General features: G+C 37.1%; 1 protein-coding gene and 1 pseudogene across 1 annotated transcript in view; one reads left to right on the top strand and one right to left on the bottom strand.

The window, feature by feature from the left end:
* The window catches only part of TMC1 (transmembrane channel like 1), a 357,992-nt gene that overhangs the window by 101,214 nt on the left and 231,849 nt on the right, over positions 1-24,929 (bottom strand). Inside the window, exons 3-4 of the mRNA XM_053575001.1 lie at positions 24,065-24,236; positions 18,310-18,438 (exon numbers count right to left, since the gene is read on the bottom strand). Coding sequence (XP_053430976.1) covers positions 18,310-18,438; positions 24,065-24,236 — 301 coding nt within the window. The remainder of the gene's footprint in view (positions 1-18,309; positions 18,439-24,064; positions 24,237-24,929) is intronic.
* LOC128568867 (threonylcarbamoyl-AMP synthase-like) lies at positions 9,235-11,003 on the top strand (annotated as a pseudogene).

Here is a 24,929-nt window from a genome sequence, read left to right as displayed (position 1 = left end):
AAAGACACTAGGAAGAACATTTCAGCGCCAAGGAATGATGTGAGTAAAGGTGAAGAGATAAAAAGGTATCTGGGGTCTTCATGAAGGTGACAGTTTAAATGCCTTTGAGGAGTAGTTGGCATGACCTCGTATCAGGTTAATCAGCACAGGATTCATTCTGATCTCAATAACGACGTGGAGTATTTTCGAACAGGAAACTAATATGTGCGATATCGTGCTATAAGAAAACTGCCCAATGTCATAGAAACTAAACAGTGATATACAAGATAAATTAGAGGAAAACAAAATAAGAGGCTGGCTCCAGCTTGATTTCTAATACATCCATGACTTTATACATTTTAGGCCTACAAAGGCCTTCCCCTTTACCTCCACCTATTTTCCTCCTTTTCTTAATTTTTGGTTCATGAATCAAGCCAAAATTATAGCTCCTCCATAAAGCCTGATCCTGATCCTTTCTTTCCAACACTCTCCTCCACCCCAAGTCAGGGTGACTTAACCTCTGCCTTTTCTGTAGGAGTTAACCCAATGTATTGTTTTCAGGTCCATTTTAACCATCATACTGGGAGTTCCTGTAGGCTTTATGTCCTTTGATCTTATTTCCCAGAATATTCTACTTAATATAGCTCCTGACACAGAAGTGTATTCCAACAAATGCTAATCAAATAAACAAATATCAGTACAAAAAAAATATATAGTTAGGTAATGGTTCCTAAATTGCCTACAAGTCAGAAACACACACTCTGGGATCTTTGAAAGTTCCATAGCCCATGTCTTCTCACACCCACGTAGATCACTTAAGTCACAATCACTAAGGGTGGGACATGGCAACAATATTTTTAAATTTCTCAAATGAATCTAATGTGTAATAAGTGGGGGCAAAACTTGGAACTGTTGAGGCTCAGTCATGATCCCTCAAAGCACAGTGATTTGGCATGCTGAGTACTTTAAACTAAAGGACATTGAAAGATCTCAGAAGCATTCTTGGAACTAAGGTCTCTCTGCCTTCCTCTCACCCCTCATTCTCTTCTAAAGCTAGTCATGGAAACCAGAATTCCTCTGTCTCAGACAGGTCATAGACACTAAAACCCCTTCTCCCCCAAAGCCAGTCACAACAACTAGAATTATCAATCTAATCTTTGCCCATCTTTCTGTCTAGGAGCTGGGCCATAAAGAAATCCCCTGACCTGACATTGTGCAAAATAGGTCATAAGAATCTCTTTCTAGGCTGGGCACCTGTAGCTCAATGGTTCAACTTTGGCCCAGGCCTGCTAAACCAAACCAAATAGACAAACAAACAAAAAAAGAACCCCTTTCTAGAGAGGTCCTGCTCTGTACATGGGAGAAAGGAATGCTGCACAGAGAAGCCAAGGAGAATATGGATAGGTAGGCCTTGCTGATGGCCCCACTCAGTCTATTACTATCAGATAATTCCCTTTCTGTCCAATCGCATTTCTACCCAGGTTTCCATTCTTCTTTGAATCTAAGCACAAAAATAGTGTTAGTGGAAAAACTACAAACTCTGTAAAATAATTTAAAGAGATTTATTCTGAGCCAAATACTTATAACTATAGCCTGGGAAATATGGTCTGAAGAGTCTTCAGAAAACATTTCTGAGACAACAGGGTTACAGTGTGATTTTACACATTCATGAAGACAGGAATTACAGATAAGACCACAAATCAATACATGGACGATATACATTGGTTTGGCATGAAAAGGTAGGCCATTTTGAAGAGGGTGGAGGTGGTGGGAGGCTACACATTACAAGTGGGTTTTAAGAGTTTTTAATTGGCAATTGGTCCAAAGAGTTAACCTTTGTCTAAAGACACAGAGTCAGTAGAAAGAAATGCTTGTGTAAAGATGGGGGAAGGGGGTGTCTTCTATCTGTAATGTGATGCTATACTAGTATCAGGTTGAAAAATAAATCCCCATTTAATGGGATTTTATCATTCATAAGTATAACTCAAGCCTCTTAGAAAGGAATTTGGGAAAGAGGAAGAAAAGATCAGTGTTCAGGCCTCACTAGCTTTCTCTTGGGTCTTTGGACCTTTATTCTGAAAGCTTTCATGTCATGTGAAACTCTGATTAAGTATGTTTTTCTCTGTTAACCTGTCTTTTGTTAGGGAAGCGTTAACTGTGATCCTTATGATAGGGAGAAAAGGCACCACATCTTCCCACCCCTATAATACTAAATCAAATTTTATTTGCTTGAACTACTAAATCTAAGAGGTCTTTACGTTGGTCAAGCAATTATTAGAGAGTTGGGATAAAAAAGCTACTACATCGCATACAATTGTGTTTCTGTCTCGTTGAATTGGGAATACTCTATATAAACTGATACTTGACTTTGGTGAATAACTTCACTTTTCATGTCCAGAGCTCACTCTTTATCTTATACCCCTAAAGGGTAACTCCTGAGTGGCCATCTGAAAACAAACAACAAATAAAAAAATAACAAGCAAAAAAATCGTGCATTTACATAACCTCTTAGCTATCATATCTGGTTTATTTTGGAGTACTTCCTTTTAGATAGTACCACTTCACAGACAAAACACATATTTTTTTTAGATTAAAAGACCTCTAAGTTTTTTATCAGTGACAAATCTTTGTGTACAAAAGATTTTTTTTTCTGTTTTCTGCTGTTTTATTACGTTATACCTAGGTTTATATTGTTCAAGATTTTTTTTTTATTAAATCATAGCTGTATATATTAATGCAATCATAGGGTACAATGTGCTGGTTTTATATGTAATTTGAAATACTCTCATCACGGCATTTTCTCAATTATTGTGTTAAGGCATTTATATTCTACATTCAGTAAATTTCGCATGTACCCTTGTAAAATGCACCATAGGTGTGGTCCACCGATTACCCTCCCTCCACTCATCCTCTCCCCTCCCCTCCCCTCCCTCTCCCCTTTCCCCATATTCTTGGATTATAATTGGGCTATAGCTTTCAAGCTATAAATTAGTTTCATAGTAGGGCTGAGTACATTGGATACTTTTTCTTCCATTCTTGAGATACTTTGATAAGAAGAATATGTTCCAGCTCCATCCATGTAAACATGAAAGAGGTAAAGTCTCCATTTTTTTTTAAGGCTGCAAAAGATTTTTTTAAAGGAATTTTGTTCTGTGACTCTGGTGTGATACTCATGTGTTAAAGTCAGATGCTAATGTTGGTGAATAACTAAAACAAAGCTTAGATAGGTCAAATTTATATTAAATTCTAGGTTACCAGACAATAACTTCTTCACATTTAGGATGACTCTAAAACAATGCTAATTTTTATGGCTGGCTTAAATATCAAATAAAGACTCAAACACATTTTACTTATACCCTAGAGGTTCAGTCAGGCATCCCAGGGTAATTTTAGATGAACCAAGGGAGAAACAACGTGGCTGGGCTTTGTTGGTTTCATAAAATATTCCTTAATTAAAAAGAACAAACAAAACTAGACCCTCTTTCTACCTGATTGAATTTTTTTCTAGGTGCACTGTACCTAGTTGCTTTGACATTCAATTTATGTTTCTCTAAAAAATCCTTTCTATTATAGTAGCAGGGGAGAGGGGGAGAAGACAGTACAGATTTCCCAGGAGCTAAAAGCTTGTGATGATTTTTAAATACCAGTCACAGCACAACTGCCTTTCCTCTATAGCGGAAAACCAAAATATTTGAAGACTGTACTTTTTTAGCAGAGACAATTAAACGGTAGTAGACTATGACACCTTAAAACATGTCCAATAAGGATTACATATCATATTATGCCAAAAATGGGCCAAAAAAATATCATAAAGATTATGTTGAGCTGCTAAAGACAATTGAGAAGAAATGGACCCAAGAAAAGCTCTCCGCCCAATCCCTATTTGCCTACAAGCAGTAAATTTGTGAAGGAGATCCACCGACCGGTACTTTCACTGGGAAGGACAAAAGTTAATCCCTTAGAGACATCAAGAGGGATCTACATAACAAATCTTGCTGCTGGGCACAGTGGCTCACGCCTATTCCTAGAACTCTGGGAGGCTCAGGCTGGTGATTGCTTGAGCTCACAAGTTTGAGACCAGCCTGAGCAAAACCAAGACTCATCTCTACTAAAAACAGAAAAAAACTGAGGCAAAAGTATGGCCTGCGCCCAAGAGTTGGAGGTTGCTGTGAGCTATGACAGCACAGCACTCTACCCAGGGCAACAGCTTGAGACTCTGTCTCAAAAACAAACAAACAAAAAAACCCAAATCTTGCTAACTAGTCCTTATCTTCTGTTAGTTCCCCTATATACAGGATGGCCATAAAGTTCATGGGCAATTTAAAACAGTGTGCAATTGAAAATTTCCCATGAGCTTTATGGCCACCCTACATTTGCCTTCCCACAATTTGTCACTCTAGAAACCCAAACTATTTTTTCCTTTGGCTTTTCATTTCTCTAAAAATTTATTTTTATTTTGTTAAGATGCTGTGTAAGCCCAAGTTTTAGCCACCTCTTTGAGTTAGTCATCACTGCCTGGTCCTTTACTTACCGGGATGCTCATGACAATAAACTTTAGTTTGTTTTTCTCTTGTCAACCTATCTTTTGTCATCTGACTATAGGGCCCCACCCAACAATCCTAAAATGGGTGGAGAGAAAAAGAACATTTTTTTCCCTCCTACACCATATTCGACCAAATTATTGTAAAAAATTCTTTTATAATGGTAAAATTTTTAATTTTTTCTAGATATTCTTATTAAGCTCTATAACAAGGACTATGTGTTTTTTTCTTTTTTTTGTCTTATGTTTTAATGACTCAATTGAGCATAGGAATAATGTTATATGGGCTGCAGAATACTTGGTCATATCCTTAAGGCATCCAGGTATATAGCCCAGTCTACTATTACTGCTCTGGTATTTGAGCACAAATAAGATTTGGGGAGAATATGACCTTAAAGCCACAAATAAATCTTAAAACCGGAGGCCTAAGACTAAGAAGAAAAGCTCAGTCTAAAAGCCTAGTCTAAAACCTTACTTTCACTACTCTCATCATCAAAGATTTAGAAAATAGTGAGTGGTATCTCCTCTCCCCCATTTTACAATATGGGAAAATTATTCTCAGAAGCAAGTATTAGCAGAAATAGCCCTGAAAAGGTAGATTTCTGTAGACAGCTGTGAGTAGGTGCATCCAAAATTCTGGTCAATTGACAAATTTATTTCTATTACTCTTTCATTTTCTTAGTCATTTTTTCACAGTGTTTACTGAGTCTGTTTTATGTTTTAGCAATAAAGAAATAAAAGACACACATAGATTCCTTTCTGCAGCTTAAACTCTATGGAGAAAAATGAGATACAGGCCCATAAAGTAGTTACAAACAGTGCAAGACAGCCTTGAAGAAAAAAAAAAAAAGAGGACAACAGAAACTTGAAAGTTGGTTGAAGACACTGCAGACAAGATAAGAGCCCTGGCCAAAACCTGCCAAAAAAAAAAGAGTTCAGCAAATGCCAAAGGGTTGATAGAGTTCAGGTAGGCAGAGAAAGGCAATCCGGGCACTGGACTGCAGGAATTTTCCCCAGCAAAGATGCTATTTCCACCATGAATCACACACAATGTCATATTCTTAGATACATTAACATTTTGCTCTTCACAAGGCCATTTATGTGGCGTGGGAGACAGACTGTGCTAATTTTGCTTGGCTCATGTGCTTTTTAAGCAAACACATTCTAATGAATTCTGAATACTGTGAAACAGAAAAACCTCAGCATGAAGCAACACTCTGCCTTAAAAGTTTGGCTGAAATGTTTTTGCACCATACCTGTGTGTTCACACTTATATCTGTAAATATTTCTAAGCATCATAAAATGTTTTTTTAAAAATGTATAGTGATATTTAAAAACCCTCTATCTCAATTTTTCCAGCAGAAAGCCTGAGTTTCTTGTTGGAGCTGTGTGTTCTCCCTTTTGATCCAGGAGTAGGCAAGAAATGAAAAATGATGATTTAAAATGGGGGCAGTTCAATCAGCTCTACAAATCATCAGGACTACCTGGTAAATTTGATTGTTTGCCACATGACAAACTTAGATGCGGAGGACTGTCCTAAGCCCTTGGGAAATAGAACTTAGGTGATGTCACTCGCAGAGCACGCTGTGTTCCCTATCTGAACTGCCTGTTCTGCCGAATCGACTTGGAATGTTAATATTTCACAGTGTCCTTCCGTAGTCTCCCTTCTAACCTTCCCTATCCCTATGACCAAGCACTTGTCAGGAAATACAATAGCAGTGTAAGCATAAAATATAAAAATTAATTCATCCCAAGAATCATGTATTTTTATGTAGATATAAGTGCCTTTGTATGTGTAGACATTATATACACAGGTGTGTGTGTGTGTGTATTATGTAAACTCGCTCATGCGTATATATTACAAAAACATTAACACTACTATTTGAAAGAAGTGATTCATATTATTTAAAAATTTCTGATTTTCATGACTGCAGAAGAGAATCTTAGACACACTATATTGTAAACATAAAACTATTCAATTTGTTGTAATAGTCCAACAGACAGTGCTCCAGAAATTTTTTAATATGTGCACTTTAACAAAGCTTAACTCCTTTTATCTTACAACATGTTTATTTAAGCCTCTCCAAATAGTATCTCACTTGCCATTCCTTGGTCATATATATATAAAGACATCCTCAAAATGCTTTGATTGTTATCTTATTACAACTACATAAAACAAAGGATTATCTTTACAATAAATACCTTACCTGACATCTGGATAATCCTTCCTCAAAATAGCAAGGACACATTTCTCTAATTAATCTAATTTTGTGTTCATTAGGTTCACATTTGCTTTGTTTTTACTGTTAATATATAATGTCAAATGTATTTCAGAGCATTTCTAGATCATTTTGTGATAATTAATATTTTTCTTCTTTTAATTACCTTTCAAAGAAAGTAAAAAAATAGCTTTCAATAAAATTGAAAATTAGCTGTTACTGATAACTAAAATTCTAAAGAGCCCAAGTTTGAGAAATGGTTATTTGTCAATAACTGTTGAGAAGTAGGATGTTGCAGCAATCAGAGAAAACTGATTCAGGGGATCTTACTGTACATAATACATTGACTGATATTACCATAAGAAATGGAGTAAAAAAAAAAAGCAATTAAAAAGATGATAGATGGGGCAGCGCCTGTGGCTCAAGGAGTAGGGCACTGGTCCCATATGCCAGAGGTGGCGGGTTCAAACCCAGCCCTGGCCAAAAACCAACAACAACAAAAAAAAAGGTGATAGATGATAGGAACCACATTTATCTAGCTGGAAGAAAACTTTAGAACTTTCTTATGCCTAGTATATATCATTATTGTTATTATATTATTATTATTATTAATTTTATACTGTACTACTAAAAATCTCTATTTGAAGTTTGAGGTTTGCTATGGTTAGAATATATCCCCTGGAAGTTAGTGTTAGAAAATTAATTACCATCGTAATAGAACTAAGAAGTGGGACCTTTAAGAAACTATTAAGCCCTAAGGGCTCTGTCTTTATGAATGGCGGAAGGCAGTTAGAGTGAGAGTGGGTTGGTTACCTCTGGAGTGGTCTCCTGATAAAAGGGTAAATGCAGCTCCATTTCTCTCCATCGCAGGTGCTTGCTCACCACATGATGCCTTTCACCACCAAATGACCCTCAGTTGATGACAGAGCTATGTTCTTTCCAGCCTCCAGAACTATGGGTTAAATAAATCTCTTTCCTTATAAACTACCCACCCAGTCTATGGCATTCTGTTACATAGTAGCAAAAAACTAAGATATGTTTATTTGAATTCTGGATAATTAAATGTTTGTGGAAGTTAGTGAATAAACCTGATTGCTAAGAATATTGTAAAACATCTTTGAATATTATCATTTTTAGACTCATTTTTCCAATGCTTAATAACCTTCCCCTAAACATCTGGGCAGAACCTGAAGCTTACATAATAAGACTGCATGCTTGAGATTTTGAGGTAGTTGTGAAGAGTAGTAAATACCTCCACAATTTTCTAAAAGAAATAGGAGCAGTAGCCCTGTGGACCATCTGAAAAACCGGCCATGCCAAAGTGAAGACTAGAGCACCTCCAAGTAAATATGGGAAAATGGTATAATAGCTAAGAAAGATTAAACAAATCATGAAATGATTAGTGGTAAAAAAAAGTTACATTTACCCCATGTTTCAGACCTCCCTTCCTTAACAACTGAAAAAGTTTCTGAAAAACACAAATCCCAAGAAAAAATATTTTTTGACAAGTATTAGTAAAATTGATCACAATAATTTACTAAGCACTCATAATAATACACCAAACATCAATCAGATAACTCCTAAGACAAAATTTTCACAGACATTGTTACTGTTTAATAGAAATGTGTAATATGCAGTCTGATTATTAGTTGGAAAGACATTTCAATACAATGAAAATAAAGAAGCAGGCAATTATGATAGATGGACTCAAAGGAGAATGACAAGAGATTTGTGATCTCAATCAGTAAGTTATGTTTCTGAATAAAACATTTTCCTAGGGCGGTGCCTGTGGCTCAGTGGGTAGGGCACAGGCCCCATATACTGAGGGTGGTGGCTTCAAACCCGGCCTGGCCAAACTACAACAAAAAATAGCCAGGCATTGTGGCGGGCACCTGTAGTCGTCCCAGATACTCGGGAGGCTGAGGCAAGGGAATCGCCTAAGCCAAGGAGTTGGAGGTTGCTATGAGCTGTGACACCACGGCACTTTACCAAAGATGATAAAGTGAGATTCCATCTAAAAAAAAAAATTTTTTTTCCTAAAGAGAGAAATGGGCAGAAGAGGAGGAGGAGATAAGAGAAAGGCTGAAATTCTCTAGGCATGCTAACATGTTTGGGAGAAAATTCTAAATATAAAAGAAAAGACAATTAGCAGGGTAAGATAAGATGTACTAGGATAAGAAGTCATTGGGGACTTTATCTGGAGTCCTAAAATTATAGAATATTGTTTGTACTTTTCACAGGAAGCTCTAATTCAAGCATGTCATAGTTGATTACAGATTAAATAATAAATAGTTCTTTTACTTTACCTCTGCTCTCAGTTATTCCAGATTAGTTCCCACTAACAAGTCCATTTAATCAAGGGCATTATTAGATTACTCCAAAGGAATTTTGAAGTTGACTCATACTGGCTCCCACAAGCCACTGATTATTAATTTTTCAGGAACTTTACAAGCTGGTTCTTAACTGTTGATTACTTGAAATTACTTGAAATTAACCATGGAAATGGGCAAACACTACAAATCAGAGCTTTTTACCAGTACCTTACTGCCCTTCAGTCGCTATTTGTCCAGTCCCTCTAAACATTCCAGTGACATTGTTTTCTTGCCTCAGGAATGAGTGTCCAGTAAAAAGAGAGATCACCATTCACATTGTCACCTACACATGACATATTAATTGAATGTTTATAATGTAGAGAGCACTCTCATCGGCCCTGAGAAAATCAAGAACTATAAGACATCTTTTGTGTCCTAAGGAGCTCAAAAATCTATTCTGAAAAGAAAAATATTTGCATACAGTTTTAAAAATGTAACACAATGCAGCATAACAAAAGAGCCAAATAAGTAATACAGAGAATTCATTTGAATTTGATCTCTATAGGAGCTGGCAAAGAACTTCAGAAGGGAGATAAATTCAGGCCTGGAAGAAGCACAGGACACTGAAAAAGGGAGAGGAGACAGCAATGGAGCCATAGAATGTACCTGGCATGTCTTGAGAAGATTAAACTCATGTCACTGGGAAACATGATTCAAATGAGAAGTAGTGAGGCACAGTAGGAAAAGCATGGGGTTTTGGAAGTGGGGGAATCTGGATTTTAATTTTTCTCCTCGTGGTCACTAGCTATATGAGGCTACTTTACCTCTGTCAATCATAATTTTCTCATCTGTAAACTTTCTATTTCCAGGGTTAAATAAGTTAATAAGTTAAATAAGGTCTAAACAAGTTAATGTATGCAACATCTAGCACAGAATCTGATCTAGAATAAACACTCAAAAAACTTTAGAGATGGTTTTATCCATCTTTGAAACCTCATGTACAGAATTAATAACTAATTACAGGTCAATTTGAAAAGGGAACTGAAATTCAGATTTTAGGTCTCACTGATTTTTTAAGCCAAAGCTTCTAAACTTGTTAATTACCGGGCAGACATTAGAGGTTTTGAACCAGGAGATCACATGTTCAAAATGGTATTTAAAAAGAAAACCAGTGTGCCAGCTTGGGGTTGAGCGAGGAGCCTGTGGGCTCCCGGAGCGGCCGCCGCCTCCGCCCTCCAAGCCCTGCTCCAGCGATGCCAGGGGCCCGGCTGTTGCGGCTCCCAGGGAGCGGGCCGGGCAGGCCGCGAGCTCCGAGCGCACAGGCTGGACGGAGGCGCTGCGGGCCGCGGTGGCCGAGCTGCGCACCGGCGCCGTGTTGGCGGTCCCCACCGATACGCTGTACGGCCTGGCCTGCTCGGCGAGTTGCTCACCTCCTCAAGGGCCGCGGCGAGGCCAAGTCGCTGGCGGTAGGTATGCCTGGGCCGCATGGCCGACGTCTACAGGTACCGCCATGTAAGAGTACCAGAGGAGCTCCTGAAAGACTTGTTGCCAGGACCAGTGACTCTGGTGATGGAACGCACAGAGGCTCTCAACAAGGACCTGAACCCCTTTACTCCTCTTGTAGGCATCCGAATTCCTGACCACGCCTTTATGCAAGATTTGTCCCAGATGTTTGGGGAACCTCTTGCTCTCACTAGTGCCAACCTCAGCTCCCAGGCCAGTTCTCTGAATGTTGAGGAGTTCCAACACCTCTGGCCTCATTTGTCCTTGGTCATCGATGGAGGACTAATTGGGGATAGCCAGAGCCCTGAGTGTCACCTTGGCTCAACTGTGGTTGATTTATCTGTGCCTGGAAAGTTTGGCATTATTCATCCTGGCTGTGCCCTAGAAAGAACTATAGCCATCCTCCAACAGAAGTACAGGCTGCTTCCCTCACATAGATCCTGCTTGTGAAACTCAGAAGAAGGGAAGGCCCGAGGACTGGTGCTTGATACTGTGTGTCTGTACACTAGGGGTTGGCAAGGCCTCATCTGCAGAGGCCACTGGAGCTACATCACTACCGTGACCCCTTAGGCAACATAGACCAAGCCCCAGAAAGTGCTGGTTTAGCTTGGCACTTGGGGGAAAGGTTGTACTTATTATTTATAGTTTAATATGTCAGCCAAAAGCTGAATAAAGAGGTTAAGAACATTCCTAGGTGGCCTTATTCTAATTGAACAGTAAAGTAAGTAAGAAATTTGGAATCTTGTGCGAGCCTCCTCTCTGGTGGCATTCAAGGTTCAAACCGGGTAGAAGTGCTAGTGCTGTTTCAAACTCTCAGGTAACCAAGGGCATGGATTGGGCTTCCGAAGTTGGAACCAGGTTAGGATAAAGAGTATGGAGCCATAGGCCAAGCACTGTTTCCTCTGAACCAGCAGAGCTAGTGGAGCCCTGTGTTGTGATTGCCTGGCTGGGAACACTCATTCGGTCTAACAGTGGGAGTTCTGCTCAGATGGCACAGAGGAGAGGTGTGGGGGAAATCCAGATGAAGAGAGTATTAGAAAAGAAATCTCTGGGCGGCACCTGTGGCTCAGTCGGTAGGGCGCCAGCCCCATATACTGAGTGTGGCGGGTTCAAACCCGGCCCTAGCCAAACTGCAACCAAAAAATAGCCGGGCGTTGTGGCGGGCGCCTGTAGTCCCAGCTACTCGGGAGGCTGAGGCAAGAGAATCGCTTAAGCCCAGGAGTTGGAGGTTGCTGTGAGCTGTGTGAGGCCACGGCACTCTACCGAGGGCCATAAAGTGAGACTCTGTCTCTACAAAAAAAAAAAAAAAAGAAATCTCTATTATCCTTTTCAGCCAGTGACCTTCTTATTTACTCAGAAAACAGGTTATAATTATATCTCATAACCCTATAAAACCTTTATTTAAATCCAGTGTTGGCAGCTTTTTGTTTTTATTTATATGTGTACCGAGTGTTAAATGTGATTATTGTTGGGCATTTGAACTTTATTTTTCTTTAATATAAAAAATGCTGCTATTAAAGATATTTGTAAATGTTAAAAAAAAAAGAAAACCAGTGCATGACTACCATCTTGGAGTTACATAAAGTTGCATTCTGTAAAGTGAGTTTGCTAGATTATTTGAGAATTCTGCTATTGGAACAAATGGAATTTATTAAAAGTGATAATTTGTCTGCATAGATAATAAGTAAGGTCTCAGCTGATAATATTTAAGTGAAACCCATACGCAAGGGCAACTTCATAGACCTGTGACCTGTGCTGTCATATAGGGCCCTACACTGAGATGGGCCCTGTGCTTGGTTTACTGCTCTGCCATTGCCACTGTTGGGAAGAAATTATAATTTTCCTCAACCTTGATAAGTTCACAGGCGGGACAGATGCCTGCAGCAAGAGACAGATTAATAAGAGAAAAACAAGTAGGTTTATCAGTATGCACAGTGCACGTCTCAGAGGGAAAAAAGTATCTCAAGCAGTGGCACAGAATCCCAGCTTACATAAAATCTTCAGGAAAGAGAAATACATGTTAGAGAAATGACGGAACAAAGAGAAAAGCAGCCCCAGGCTTCCCAAGGAAGGAAAACTGTGAGAAGCAGTAAAGTCTGTTCCCTGATTTGATTTTCCTGGTGCTGTCCCTGAGCTGATTAAGTTTGTAAAAGAGAATTTACATCTTGTCTTTAGCTGGAAGAGGGGAGGAGAATAGTAGAAAGGCATTTTGCTTTTGTAAGCACAAACAGAGGAGGCACAGAGCTTTTCTGCATCTGCTTCTTAATTGCCTTTAGCTCAAAAATATTTATGTTACAGACATATTTGGAGGTGATATATTCTGGTTTCTTTGCCATCTTGAAATTTCTAATTATTTTTTGAACAAGACAAACCACATTTACATTTTGTATTAGATCCTGCAAATTACATAGCCGTTCCGGCACACGGGATGTATTAAATACAGCTAATAAGTAAACACTCAGCATGTGACACACAGGCACAATTGGTGTGTCCAACATAGATAGTAGGTAACTTGGTCACCTGTAGTAACTGCCAAAGAAAAATGGAAAATAGATAGAAGATGTGATGAACAATTAAGAATATTACAGTTAGAGAGGAGTGGAAAGACCAAGTCATCATCCTTATACTCTGGGACTGATAGTCAACTACCCATTGACATCATCCAGCTTGCTTCTGGACCTCTGTCATGTGCTCTGCCCAAGAAATGCAGATATGCCCTATGACATTTCAACAGGTTAACTGTCAAGCTACTGCTGTGGTCAGATGTACTTGTTTTGTATCATTCCACTGCAGCAAATACCTATCATTAGCTCGAGTCATCTTCATTCTGTGGTCCCCTTTAGGACCAGTCCTCTTAGCCACACCATTGGCAGGATGAAAGAGACAGGGAATATAAACACTGAGAAACCCAGGATACAGAAGTATAGTCCTGTTGCCCATGACCTAACTCTAGTGCCACTTCCCAAGTGTCTTAATGTACCGTCTCTTTCCCCTCACTTCTCACTGTGCTTTAAATAAACTTAATAAGCCATGTGAATTGAGGATTTTAATTTGGTCTGTGAACCTTCAGTCATATGACTCCTGGGAGCATTTTAACCTGGTCTGTGAACCTTCAGTCCTATGATTCCTACTGGCATGCTTAGACACAGCCACGTATCAACGTAACTTTCCACATGGCAAATTTAAATCATAGGTCTATCACTTATAAGTTGTCAGACCATCAACAATTACCTATTACAACAATTACCTCTCAGAACCTCAGTTTCCCTATATGTAAAGGCAAAATAATAAAACCTACCACAAAGAATGAGTAGAGAGGGATAAGTGAAATTATTTTAGTAAAATAATAATAGCTAAGAGTATAAAATGATTACTATATATCAGGCACCATTTTATGTGCTTTATGTCTAACTGATTTAATCCTCTCGCAATATCTCTGTGAAGTACTACTACTTTTATCTCCATTCATAGGAGGAAACTCAAAGAGGTAGAAGTTAAGAAATTTGCCCACAACATAATGTTTGACACCTGATATGGACTTATCAAATAGCAGAAAAATGTCAAGGTTACATTTTGATTGACAAACCCCAGATATATTGACTGAATAGATTCTCCATTCTTCAGATGAAAAAGTCACTATACTCAAGATACCTATAATGTACAAGAACTGAAGGCCTAGGCTTTGGATGAGTGATGGGATGAAAAGAATCCAAAATGGTTGGAGACTGTGTTCGTGGTGTGTTCCTGTGTTCAAAAGTCCTCTGGGATGAAATCCCTCATTCCTTCACAATGGCGGATGAAAGAAAGACTTCTGTGAACGAAGGTATAAACATGAATCTTGCCCATGAAAATCTTCAGCTGGGGATTCAAACTAGTGAAGAGTAAGCATAGGAGCGAAAAGATAGTTTTCCCACAGTTTTCCGACATGGCTCCATCAGAGGAAATCAACCATGGTCTGTTCTCACCCCTGGAAATGTACTAATTCCTTCAACCAAAAATAAAAAAAATAAAATAAAATTTAAAAACAAATATAAAAAAGAAGTGTGAAGGGTGAAGGGAGATTGAGTAAGGAGGAATGTTACCTTAATGGCTGGCTGACAGCTTCAAGCACCTACTTAAGTGTAAATGAAATCCTAAGGATAGCTTTCTTGGCTTTATTTGGTTTCTCATTAATAAATCATCAGGCCTATTCAGTCAATGGACAGCTCCCGGAAACATTGGGTGAGTGTGCTACAAAGCCCAGAAATTAAAGCAGTCAGTATAATACTAAATAAACATTTTTTCTTATCAAAATAAAATAATTTTAAAATAATGTCTACCCAAGAGTTAGTTCTATGAAAAAGCATATTTATAGTATTTCTCTATCCTAATTTGTGAACTCATGAAACATGAGAACTTTCTTCTCTCTAAAATAAGCTTCTTTAAATATCCCGCTAAGTGGGTTTTTAAAAACTGGTTTTTATTTTCATAGCCACAGAAGCATTCTCTCTTCAAATTGATGCTTTATATGGAAGTGTATAGTGCAGGTCTGTTCTTGAAGCTGGCATGGTGGCTGGGCACCCCTCCCTCTAAGCTCAATTCCCCTTACTCTGAATTGACTTCACCATACTACTTGACTTCAGCAGATAGCAGGGCCACAATCCAATGTTTTGTTTTATAAATAAATAACCTGAGACTCAAAGAGAAGTTAGAGGTAACACTTAGGTGGAAGTTCAAGTCTCAATTTTCAGTCCAAAACCCATTCTACTATAACAAACAAGGTATTTGCTTAGTTAGAATCAGTCGTGAAGGCTTTTAATTTACCACATATTCTGATACAGTTAAAGGTTTAAGTTTCAAGAAGAATAATAGTAATCTGTTATTTTCCACCTGGGTGTTTTATTTTACCCATGGTGACTGCTACCAACTTAGTGCTGCCGTCTCTTATAGGTAGAAAAGATCTAGTTAGTCATCCAACTTCTGAATTAAACCTGTGAACAACTTAAAAACTCACTATTATATCCCTGTAGATGGATATTTTAAAATTAGGTAACTAAAAAAAGTAAGAATTGATTTTTAAATAACTGGAAATACACCACGATTTCCCTTTTTCCTCCTGCCTCCCCACAACACATATTCTTACTCATTCAGTAAATCACTCCCAGAATGTTGGGCTTAACAAAGTTTTCCATTTCTTACAAGTGTAAAACAGTGGCTCTCAATTCTGTTTATTAGTTTAGAGTAAAAAATGAAAATACATATTTCTGGTCTGAATCATACATACCTGCATGCCCCTCTATCCAGAGATCAATATTCAATAGGTTTAAGGCCACATAAATGTGTGAAACTGTATGAATATACAGTGAAATAGACAATGGTTATAGTGGCAAGGAGTAGATTCCTTTCAGCCCCCTAGGGCCAATTCCTGCATCTTGAAAATGCTAAACTCCAATTCCTGAGCCATGTTTAAAAGTTCATATGGATTCACAACCAATTACTAGAGCTTCTTGATCACACAGCAACCACCTTTACTAACCAGCTTTAGATTCCAAGCCCTGAGCATGTTCACATTCCTAATGGTAGACATTCTTTAGAAATGTACGAACTATCCTTGAGTGTCCTACAATATCTTCAGAACCATAAGCCACTATTCCCGAGGCTTTATTCTAAAACATCTTTTAAAACCCCAATCCTCTCTAAAATCTGTTTTAGAAATTCAACAAGTTTTTACAGCTCCAGAACAAGAAGGGAAACCTTGGAACCCAGAAACTGTTCCAACCCTGTCATCAGAATATCTGTTCCAGTTATACTGAGCCTACTGTCTTAAATTTCATTGACAGCCAGAAGGATGAGTAGAGGCTACTTCTAAGAATAACATAATCCTTTCAAATGCTCCCAGAGTTAGATGTCTCTGGAAGAAATAAAGGGTGAGGGGAAAGCTGCCTGACTCCCATCTACTGGTAAGATTTGGTACGGAAACATTTACCTATATGGACTGTGAAGTAATGATCACTTGTTCTAATAATGTGGTTGGAATCTAAAGGGGAAAACCCAATATAGCTTTCAAAAACCTACAAAGGGAGAAACACTAGTTGTTGGCACATTATACCAACAAATTCCTCGCAGAAGCTGAAACCAAGAAAATAGTCTGGTCATAACCACTGGCACCAGTTGGAAGCCACAGCTGCACCCACAAAGCAGAACCACTTCTGGACATAGAAAAATTATCACAAGATGGTGGACCTTGCTGATGGGTAAAAAGCCACAGTTGTTTCATTTCTGGGCTTAAATTTGTTCTTCCGTTCTATGAGCTGACTTCAGCTTTGAAGGTCTAAACAATTGTCTCAGTAACATAATATACCTGAGCTTGCTCCCCAGGTATATTGGTAGAAGGCAACAAATTCCAACGCCTACAAGGTCCAGCTAAGTAGCATAAACAAGTGATGTGGATTGTTTGGGAACTACACAAGCTGTCGAGTGAATGCCCTGTTAATATGGGGCCACTCTTCCTTAGCCCCAGCTGTTATTTTCATGTAGGAATGTGGGACCAAATCTTCCACTTGCCCATGTGAAGCTGGGCATCTGTATTTTTTATGCAAAATCTCCTACTTCTAAAAGATTGACACAAAAGAAAAATTATTATTTTAAAAATACATAAACCAGTTAAAATAGTAAATTTTCTGTTATGCATATTTTGCTATAATGAAAAATAATGACTTTTAAAAGAAACCAAAAACATAGAATATCTTTCTTGCTTTTGGATATGAGGTAGGTGAGTCTCCAGGAGGTTATGCGGTTTCTTTAAATAACACACAAGTTCTTGCAGAACCAAGACTAGAAGTGAATTATCCTGATAGCTTACTTTAGTTCATTGTTTTTATCATCGGAGACAGTAATGCTATACTACCATTTTTACAACATTGTTAGTTAAATAGGCTCTTAGGGGGATAGTTTTAGAAACATTGCTATTATAAAAATGGTTTCTGGAAAAAATGCAATTTTAGGCAAAATTGAAAGATGCACATATGGCTGTTATCACAGACATGTTCCCTTTTTCACACCCCTTCTCCCCAACCACCAGGGCAAGGAAATACAGTGTGAGCCTCGGGTGAATTAGCTCCCATCCCCAAGAATGGGCTAATCATCTGACTTTGCATACCAGGAGTTTATAAATCTGTGTGCTCTGCATGTATTTGCACCCACATCAGCAGTCAACATAAGACCGAAATTGGGTCACTGACATGTTCAGAGCATAGCTATTAGCATAACCCTAAGTGCAATCCCATTTGGTCTGATGGCTTAGCATCCTCCCCGGACTTTAATGTGAGCTATCACGGGAAAAGATCATTTGAGACCGGGATCCCACAGAGAAACCAGAGTGTGCAATTCACACAAACTTATGAAATTTAAATATGTTATTACTTTCAGAGAAATGGCAATGAATATATAAAATTAAGGAAACTCCAGTTTAAATGATTATATGTGACCACAGAAGTTGTAAGATCCCAAACAATTTCTCATAGCTGTTTACGATTTATGAACATTAGTCCAGTCTCTCTAGTGATAGGAGACATCTATATGTTTATATACGTATGTATATGCAGATAAATGCTATGTATGTTTATATGGCTATGAGCATTATAAATATATAAATATGAATGGGAATATATATGTGATATGTATAGTATTACCTATAATATTACATATGTAAGACTCAGAGAATTTAGGAGGTCAACATCAAAGAAAGTGTTTCTACTTATGAAAAGTGACACCATACTTGAGAACTTCAATTTTCTTCTCCATCTTCCAAGGTTTACATTTGACAGAAGCAATTAGTTGTCTTTTCTCATCTAACTCTGCCTTCAATCTTTCCAATTCCTCTTCATCAATTTCTTCTTCTTCTTCTCTTTAAAAGAAAAAAGAAAATCTTACTAAAGTTAAGCTTTGCTTGGCTTCCAAACCTAAGGAAGATTGATATTAAATATTTAGCCCATTTTATAATTTTTGGCCGTATTTGCTAAGACCTCATAATTCTCATAAGCATTAAAATGGATACTCCACTGATACAGGAACACTGAAATTATTATTACATTAAACAATAGTGTTTACCTTCTGATTTCTGAGAACTAAGCTGTTCATTTATGTTCAGAGCCTCATACGCGCAGAAATGGAAAGTTTATACAAAGAATAGTTAACAGGTCCATGAAGATACTTCCCTCTTTTCTGGTCCCTGTATACTTTCCTCCACCAACACTACACTTCATTTAAAGGCTTTATTTTTCAGTGAGGACAATAAATTAGAGGCAAAGATGTCTTTGAAGTACACATAAAAATTTTGTTAGCCCTGTCTCAAGAGAAAGAGAAAAAAATTGAAATAGGGAAAAATTAAAATCCATTTCTCAAAGGTGAGCTAATCTGTTAATTAAACTCACAACTTCAAGTGATAAAATTCAACTTGAAATATATTTAATGGCAATGAATCCTTTGAAGAGACCTTCAAAGAAATTGAGCTCCTTACTGAGCATGAAATGTATTTTTTTCTCTTCCATGTTCCTATTACTACAAAAATACTATCGCATCCAGAACTCAAAGAAAACAAGAGAATAACATAACTGTAAATCAAAAAAATGCTATACCACCTTGTAGAAATCATTTTTTAAGTAACAGATTGTTTCACTTATTAAGCTATTGTCTCTTAGCTTCAAACATATTCATCTACACTTAATATTGTGGTGCTGCAGCTTGGACTCCAGCCACATTTCTGCTGGCTCAATATTAGACTTGGCAATCGAGGCTAGTTGGTACTAAGAAGGAACCCAGTCTTTCCCCTAGCATCCTGTCTGTTACCTATTTGCTTCTTGGCGGACACTTTCTCCTTAGTAAGACTTCTTCACTTCTGGAGCTGAGGATCATTTCCATAATTGCAAGTGAATCTTCTTATCAATTTTAGGAACACTAGAAGAACCAGCTTCATCGCCTCTCCTCCTAGTAATCAGTACCACTGAGCCCCCACGGAAGTCTGAGTTTCATCACCATTGGTCTCTCCTCTACCCACCAAAGTTTTTATTTCAACCACTTCCATCATTACTCTAGCCCTGGGGAAAGCTGCTTCTAGTGGTTAAAATTACCACAATACTTCAGTTTTCTCTTTTTGCCATTTTTGTAGCTCATTTTATAATTATTTTTGCCTCCTAACAATTTTATTGTTAAATTCTCTTTTCAATTAGTTGTAGAAGGTTCTTTCCTCACTAACCCCCAATTGATAAAGAAATTGTAATCCAATTCAGCCTATTCAGAAACATATTTAGTGCTTCACTAAGCTCATGACTAGACACAGTTGGAATATGATAAAAGCTATTTTTTAACATTCTAGTTGAGAAACAGAAGGACATAGCCATAGTTTTACAGCCACCCTACAAAATGATTTTCGATACCCTTTCTTTGCCAACAATCCATAGTTTTTCATTATGTCATGATTCCTGAAACAAAAATTCATATTAACCCTTTAAATCAGCACTTCCTATTGATAGTTTGGTTTTGGAAAATTCAAATAATTTGCTCAGAATACTAATCCAAGTTCAAAGGAACTATGGAATTATACTCTACTAGGATACATCTCTGATAACCATTGAGTTGTTACTGTTTTAATTATTTGACATTTATTATATAAAAGCCTATGATGCTATATAGCCATTGCATAAAATACTTGAGGATTTTTTTACTACATTTATAGTTGTGTGTGTGTTTTTTTTAATTTGCCAGTTAGATATTTGCCTGTTAATATGTGGGTTGGGTTGTCTTAGGAGAGAAAGATGTATTTTATACAAATTAATTTTTTTATGTAGGTATGGAAATAATTCTAAATTATATAGATAATTGTTTTACTGAAATCTTTACAGAAACTAGCAAAAAAAAAGATGCCAATACATTATCAATAATCGATTAGTAAACAAAAAAGCATTAAGATTAATAATTTAATTGCTTAATATTTTGAGCCTTTAACTTGCCCACCCTTTCAAAATAAGTCACGATATTTACATATAAACACCTCAAAGCTTTACATTACTTAACTTCCCTTAAGAATCATATAAAACAGCATCTAATTTAATCCAGCATCACCAAAGAATGAGTGATGTATTTGATGTGTGTATTTGCTGCGTAACTCAACCTACAATAAATTTTAGAAATCATTTACTTAAAACCTTTCCAACACTAAATAGTATATTTAGCCTATATAAATTTGGATTCCTTTAAAACTCATGTGAAATGTCTTTAATAATACCTTTTCTAATTATTCCTCTGAGAATAGTTTTCACTTCTCTGAGACATTAAACCACCTTATTTGTACTTCTTCTCCAGCACATTTATACTGTCTTATTTCATACTAATTTGTATGTAAGTGTCCTCTCCCTTACTATGTTATGGACTTCTGCAGATTGCAGGCAATTGTATCCAGGTATCCCAAAGAACTTAGTAAAATGTATCTTCCACAGAAGTGGAACTGGATAATGAATTATTGAATAAGTATACCACTCTATGTACAGAACTTTTCCGAGTGACTCAGGGTTATCAGTATGGACCAGTGCTCAGAGTATACTTAAATATAAACAATACCCTCCAAGATTTTAGTATGGCATGTAGGGTAGCTCACACCTATAAACCTAGCACTCTGGGAGACTGCTGAGGTGGGAGGATCTCCTAAGGTTAGGAGTTCGAGACCAGCTTGAACAAAAAACGAGACCCTGTCTCTACTAAAATAGAAGAATTAGCAGATAGTGGCATGGTGCATGCTTGTAGTCCCAGCTACTGGGGAGGCTGAAGCAGGAGGATCACTTGAGCTGAGGAGTTTGTTGTTGATATGGGCTAGGCTATAGCCATAGCACTCTAGCCTGGGCGACATAACAAGACTGTCTTAAAAGAAGAAAAATAAATAAAAGATTATCATAGTATGGAAAGGCATTTATTCCTACAATAAATGATTCCCAACTGGTCGATTTTAAAGTTGTCAATTGCTGATTTCTCTAGGATAGTTGTGACAGACAAGTTACCTTCAAATATGCAGGAAATTAAACTATTACTCTCACTAGCATTCCAGGAGCCCTGCTTTTCTAGGCCCACTCAAAGAAAGGACTAATCACGTAGCATAAGCATGCTTCATCTTCTAAAATTTCAGGCTAATCTGCACAAGAATGGCTTTCTATCTTAAGTTTGGTTTATTTAAACAACAGTTGTTAGAAAAAGAAGGCATAATAAGCTGAATTTCTTGCAGCTATGAATATATTACTTATTCACTTAAAACTGGGTCAGCAAAAGCCAGCAATATTACAGAAAATACTCTAAAATGTCTAACAAGGTAGTGTTTCTTAACTGTCTCCAAGGATAGTTAGCATTACAACCTTGGTTTTAGTTGGTTTCAAATGTTGTATCAGTGCAAGGGAAATTCCCTGAAGCATTGTTTGACCATTTAAATAAAAAAGACTTTGAATTGATTAACCTAAATAATTGTGCCCTGATTTGACTACTAATCCTCCCCAAAATGCATTGACTAATACATTTTCTTCAAACAAAAAAGATGCTTATCTTCAGAATTAACAATAAAAAATAGACCTTAAAATAGAAAATAGATCTATCAAGCATCACAAATAATTTATGATACGATTTAGAATTATGGCCACAAATTGTGGCAGTAATAATGAAACTTACAAAACTAAGAAGACAAAGTTTGGTTATGTGGAAGAGTGGGAGGCATGAAGGTACAGGTGCCTGTGGGCTTCTTGAAATCAGAATGAAAGTGGAAGAGACAGCAAAGGAGAAATAGCATCACAAAAATGGGACCCAGGGCCCTGTTTCCTAGAGATTGAGCAGTTCAACAGGAAATTTCTGGCCCAAAAGAAAAATCTTTTTAGAAGGATTTTTCTGAAGAGTAAGTGGAAAAGAAAAGCAAATTTTAGAACATAACCTACATCATGCACACCTTTCTAATGGCAATGTTGTCTTAATGAAATAGCATCGCAGAAAGCGTAAGATATGCTTTGCTAATAGAAACTATTCTATCGCTATATAATAATAGAACTATTATTATAGTCCTGTAATATATGCCTGGGACTTAAATAATAATCATAATAATGCATGGGACTTAAAATTGTGTTGCACTTTGTTTTTGAAAAGAATAAAGCATAAAATTATTTGAAAAGATGATACAAATGTTAAAACTTCCATAGTCAAAATTTAAAAGCAAGTGATATCTTGGTAATCAAAAGAGAAAGAAGAGGAGTTTGAGGAGAAGAAGAAGAGGAGAAGAAATAGGAGGAGGAGAAAGAAGAGAGGGAAAAAATTCAAATAAACTAACACAAGAAGTGAATGGGGATACTCTTTTATTCTAAAAGGAGCCATCATCTATTAAGACTAAGCATCTCTACCTGACTAAATTTTCATGCAGTTGCTCTTAATAACAATCATTTATAAGGAATACTATATGAGTTAGAGCAATTGAGTACTGAAGTGTATCAACTTTGGAGGACATATTAGAAAAGTTCCTCATCATTTAAAGTTTTAGGAGTATTTAAAGGAGATTCCACTACCAGGCGGCGCCTGTAGCTCAAAGGAGTAGGGCGCTGGCCCCGTATACTGGAGGTAGCAGGTTCAAACTCAGCCCTGGCCATAAACTGCCAAAAAAAAAAAAGGAGATTCCACTACTTCATGGTGATTCCCACAGTCCTGTCATCTGTGAGTTGTAGAATAGGTTGTCCATCTCTTCAGTCCTTTCCAAAGAGTGTAGGATTTCTGTTATTAGATGTGTTTTACATGTACACTTTTCCTACTTACCTGCTATCTGAAAATTTCACAGAAAATTGAAAAGCAAAGATAAGAAAATTATTTTCTTGGATTTTTCCTAAAGAAGATATAACACATTATTCCACAAAAAGTCAGGGTTCAGTAAAATGCCATCCTGGTGGGACTGAAAGATCCTGGATTTTATTCAAAAGGAAATGACAACCCAAATCCTTTGTAACACTTTCTTTTCCAAATTGTTAATATTTTAGATTTTGAATGCTACATACAACTCTTTGTCCCATATTCATCTTTTTTTTATTAATGACCATTTAAAATGATAAAAGCCATTCTTAGCTCTTGAGCTGCATTTAGCTATAGTTTGCCAAGCGCTGCTCTGTAAGATAAAGTGATAGGAGTTCATTATTTAGGAGTTTCTACTTAACCTAGATAACAATGCATACAATTAATGGGATAATTATAAACTAACTATAATGTTAATGACCTACAATAGTTTAGATCCTTCATAAAAGAATTTCTCATAGTTCACTTTTTAATATGTATTCATTTAAATTCTATTTTAATTATCAAAATATGTTTAATTGCGTGGAGTAAAATGGTAGCTTCAGATTAAGGGTGTCTTTCTAAAAGTAGTTTTAATTACTAATTTTAAGGTCATGGAGTGTCTGAAAGGTGTGGTCTTCTTTCAGCATCGGAGCTTTTGAATAAGCAAAACTTTCAATATGTCAAAACCAACTTACGCTCCTCTCTTTAACCTCCTCCTCCTCTCTTTTTCTCTTGCCTTTCTTGTTTCTTCATCTTCTGGTTCAGGTTCTGGGTCCTCCTCATTGATAACATCTCTGGTTCGTTTCCTTTTTGGTCTCAAGCTCTCTCTTCGGGGTAGTTTATCTTCCTCCTCCTCTTCCTCTTCACCTAAACTCAGCAGTTGAAGATTCAGTGATAGGTATCAGAAAGTGCTCTCTTTTACTAGAATAAAACTGCAAGTTTTATTCTTTTTTTATTAAAACATTTTATTTTCTTTATTTAAGCATTATGATAAATATGCACCATAATGGAAATATTGATAAATATTTATAGAATGAAACCCATCCAAGTACTATCACTCAAGATGCTTCCAAAATTTTTATTATCTTGCCTTTACTTGAAAAAACCAACTTCAGTTACCCTAGTCACATTACGGTTTTATTCTTACTTGTTTATAACTTATATCACACATCTGACACCACAGTCTAACAATTCTCCAAATCACAATAATATGCCTTCTATTTAAATAAATGTATCTAGATTTTCATTTCCTTTATGGTTTATCTACTCAAATATGTGTGTGTGGATCCCCAGATATTAATATCCTTATGGTTACAGTCTTTCTTTACTTGAGTTAATTGGCTTGGAGTTTAATATCATACCATGAACTCTAAGGGCATTCAAGTCAAGTCTGAGTTTAGAGGTTACCATTCCAAGACATAATCGTTGAGTGATTAATCACTATGCATGTACTAATACTTCTACTATTTTAAAACAAAGGACAGGAATGACCAAAAAATACTACAAACTAGGGGCGGTGCCTATGGCTCAGTGGGTGGGGCGCAGGCCCCATGTACCAAG

Source organism: Nycticebus coucang, chromosome 2 (assembly GCF_027406575.1).
Source record: "Nycticebus coucang isolate mNycCou1 chromosome 2, mNycCou1.pri, whole genome shotgun sequence".
Taxonomy (NCBI): Eukaryota; Metazoa; Chordata; class Mammalia; order Primates; family Lorisidae; genus Nycticebus; species Nycticebus coucang.
This window is presented reverse-complemented; position numbering and strand designations above follow the sequence as displayed.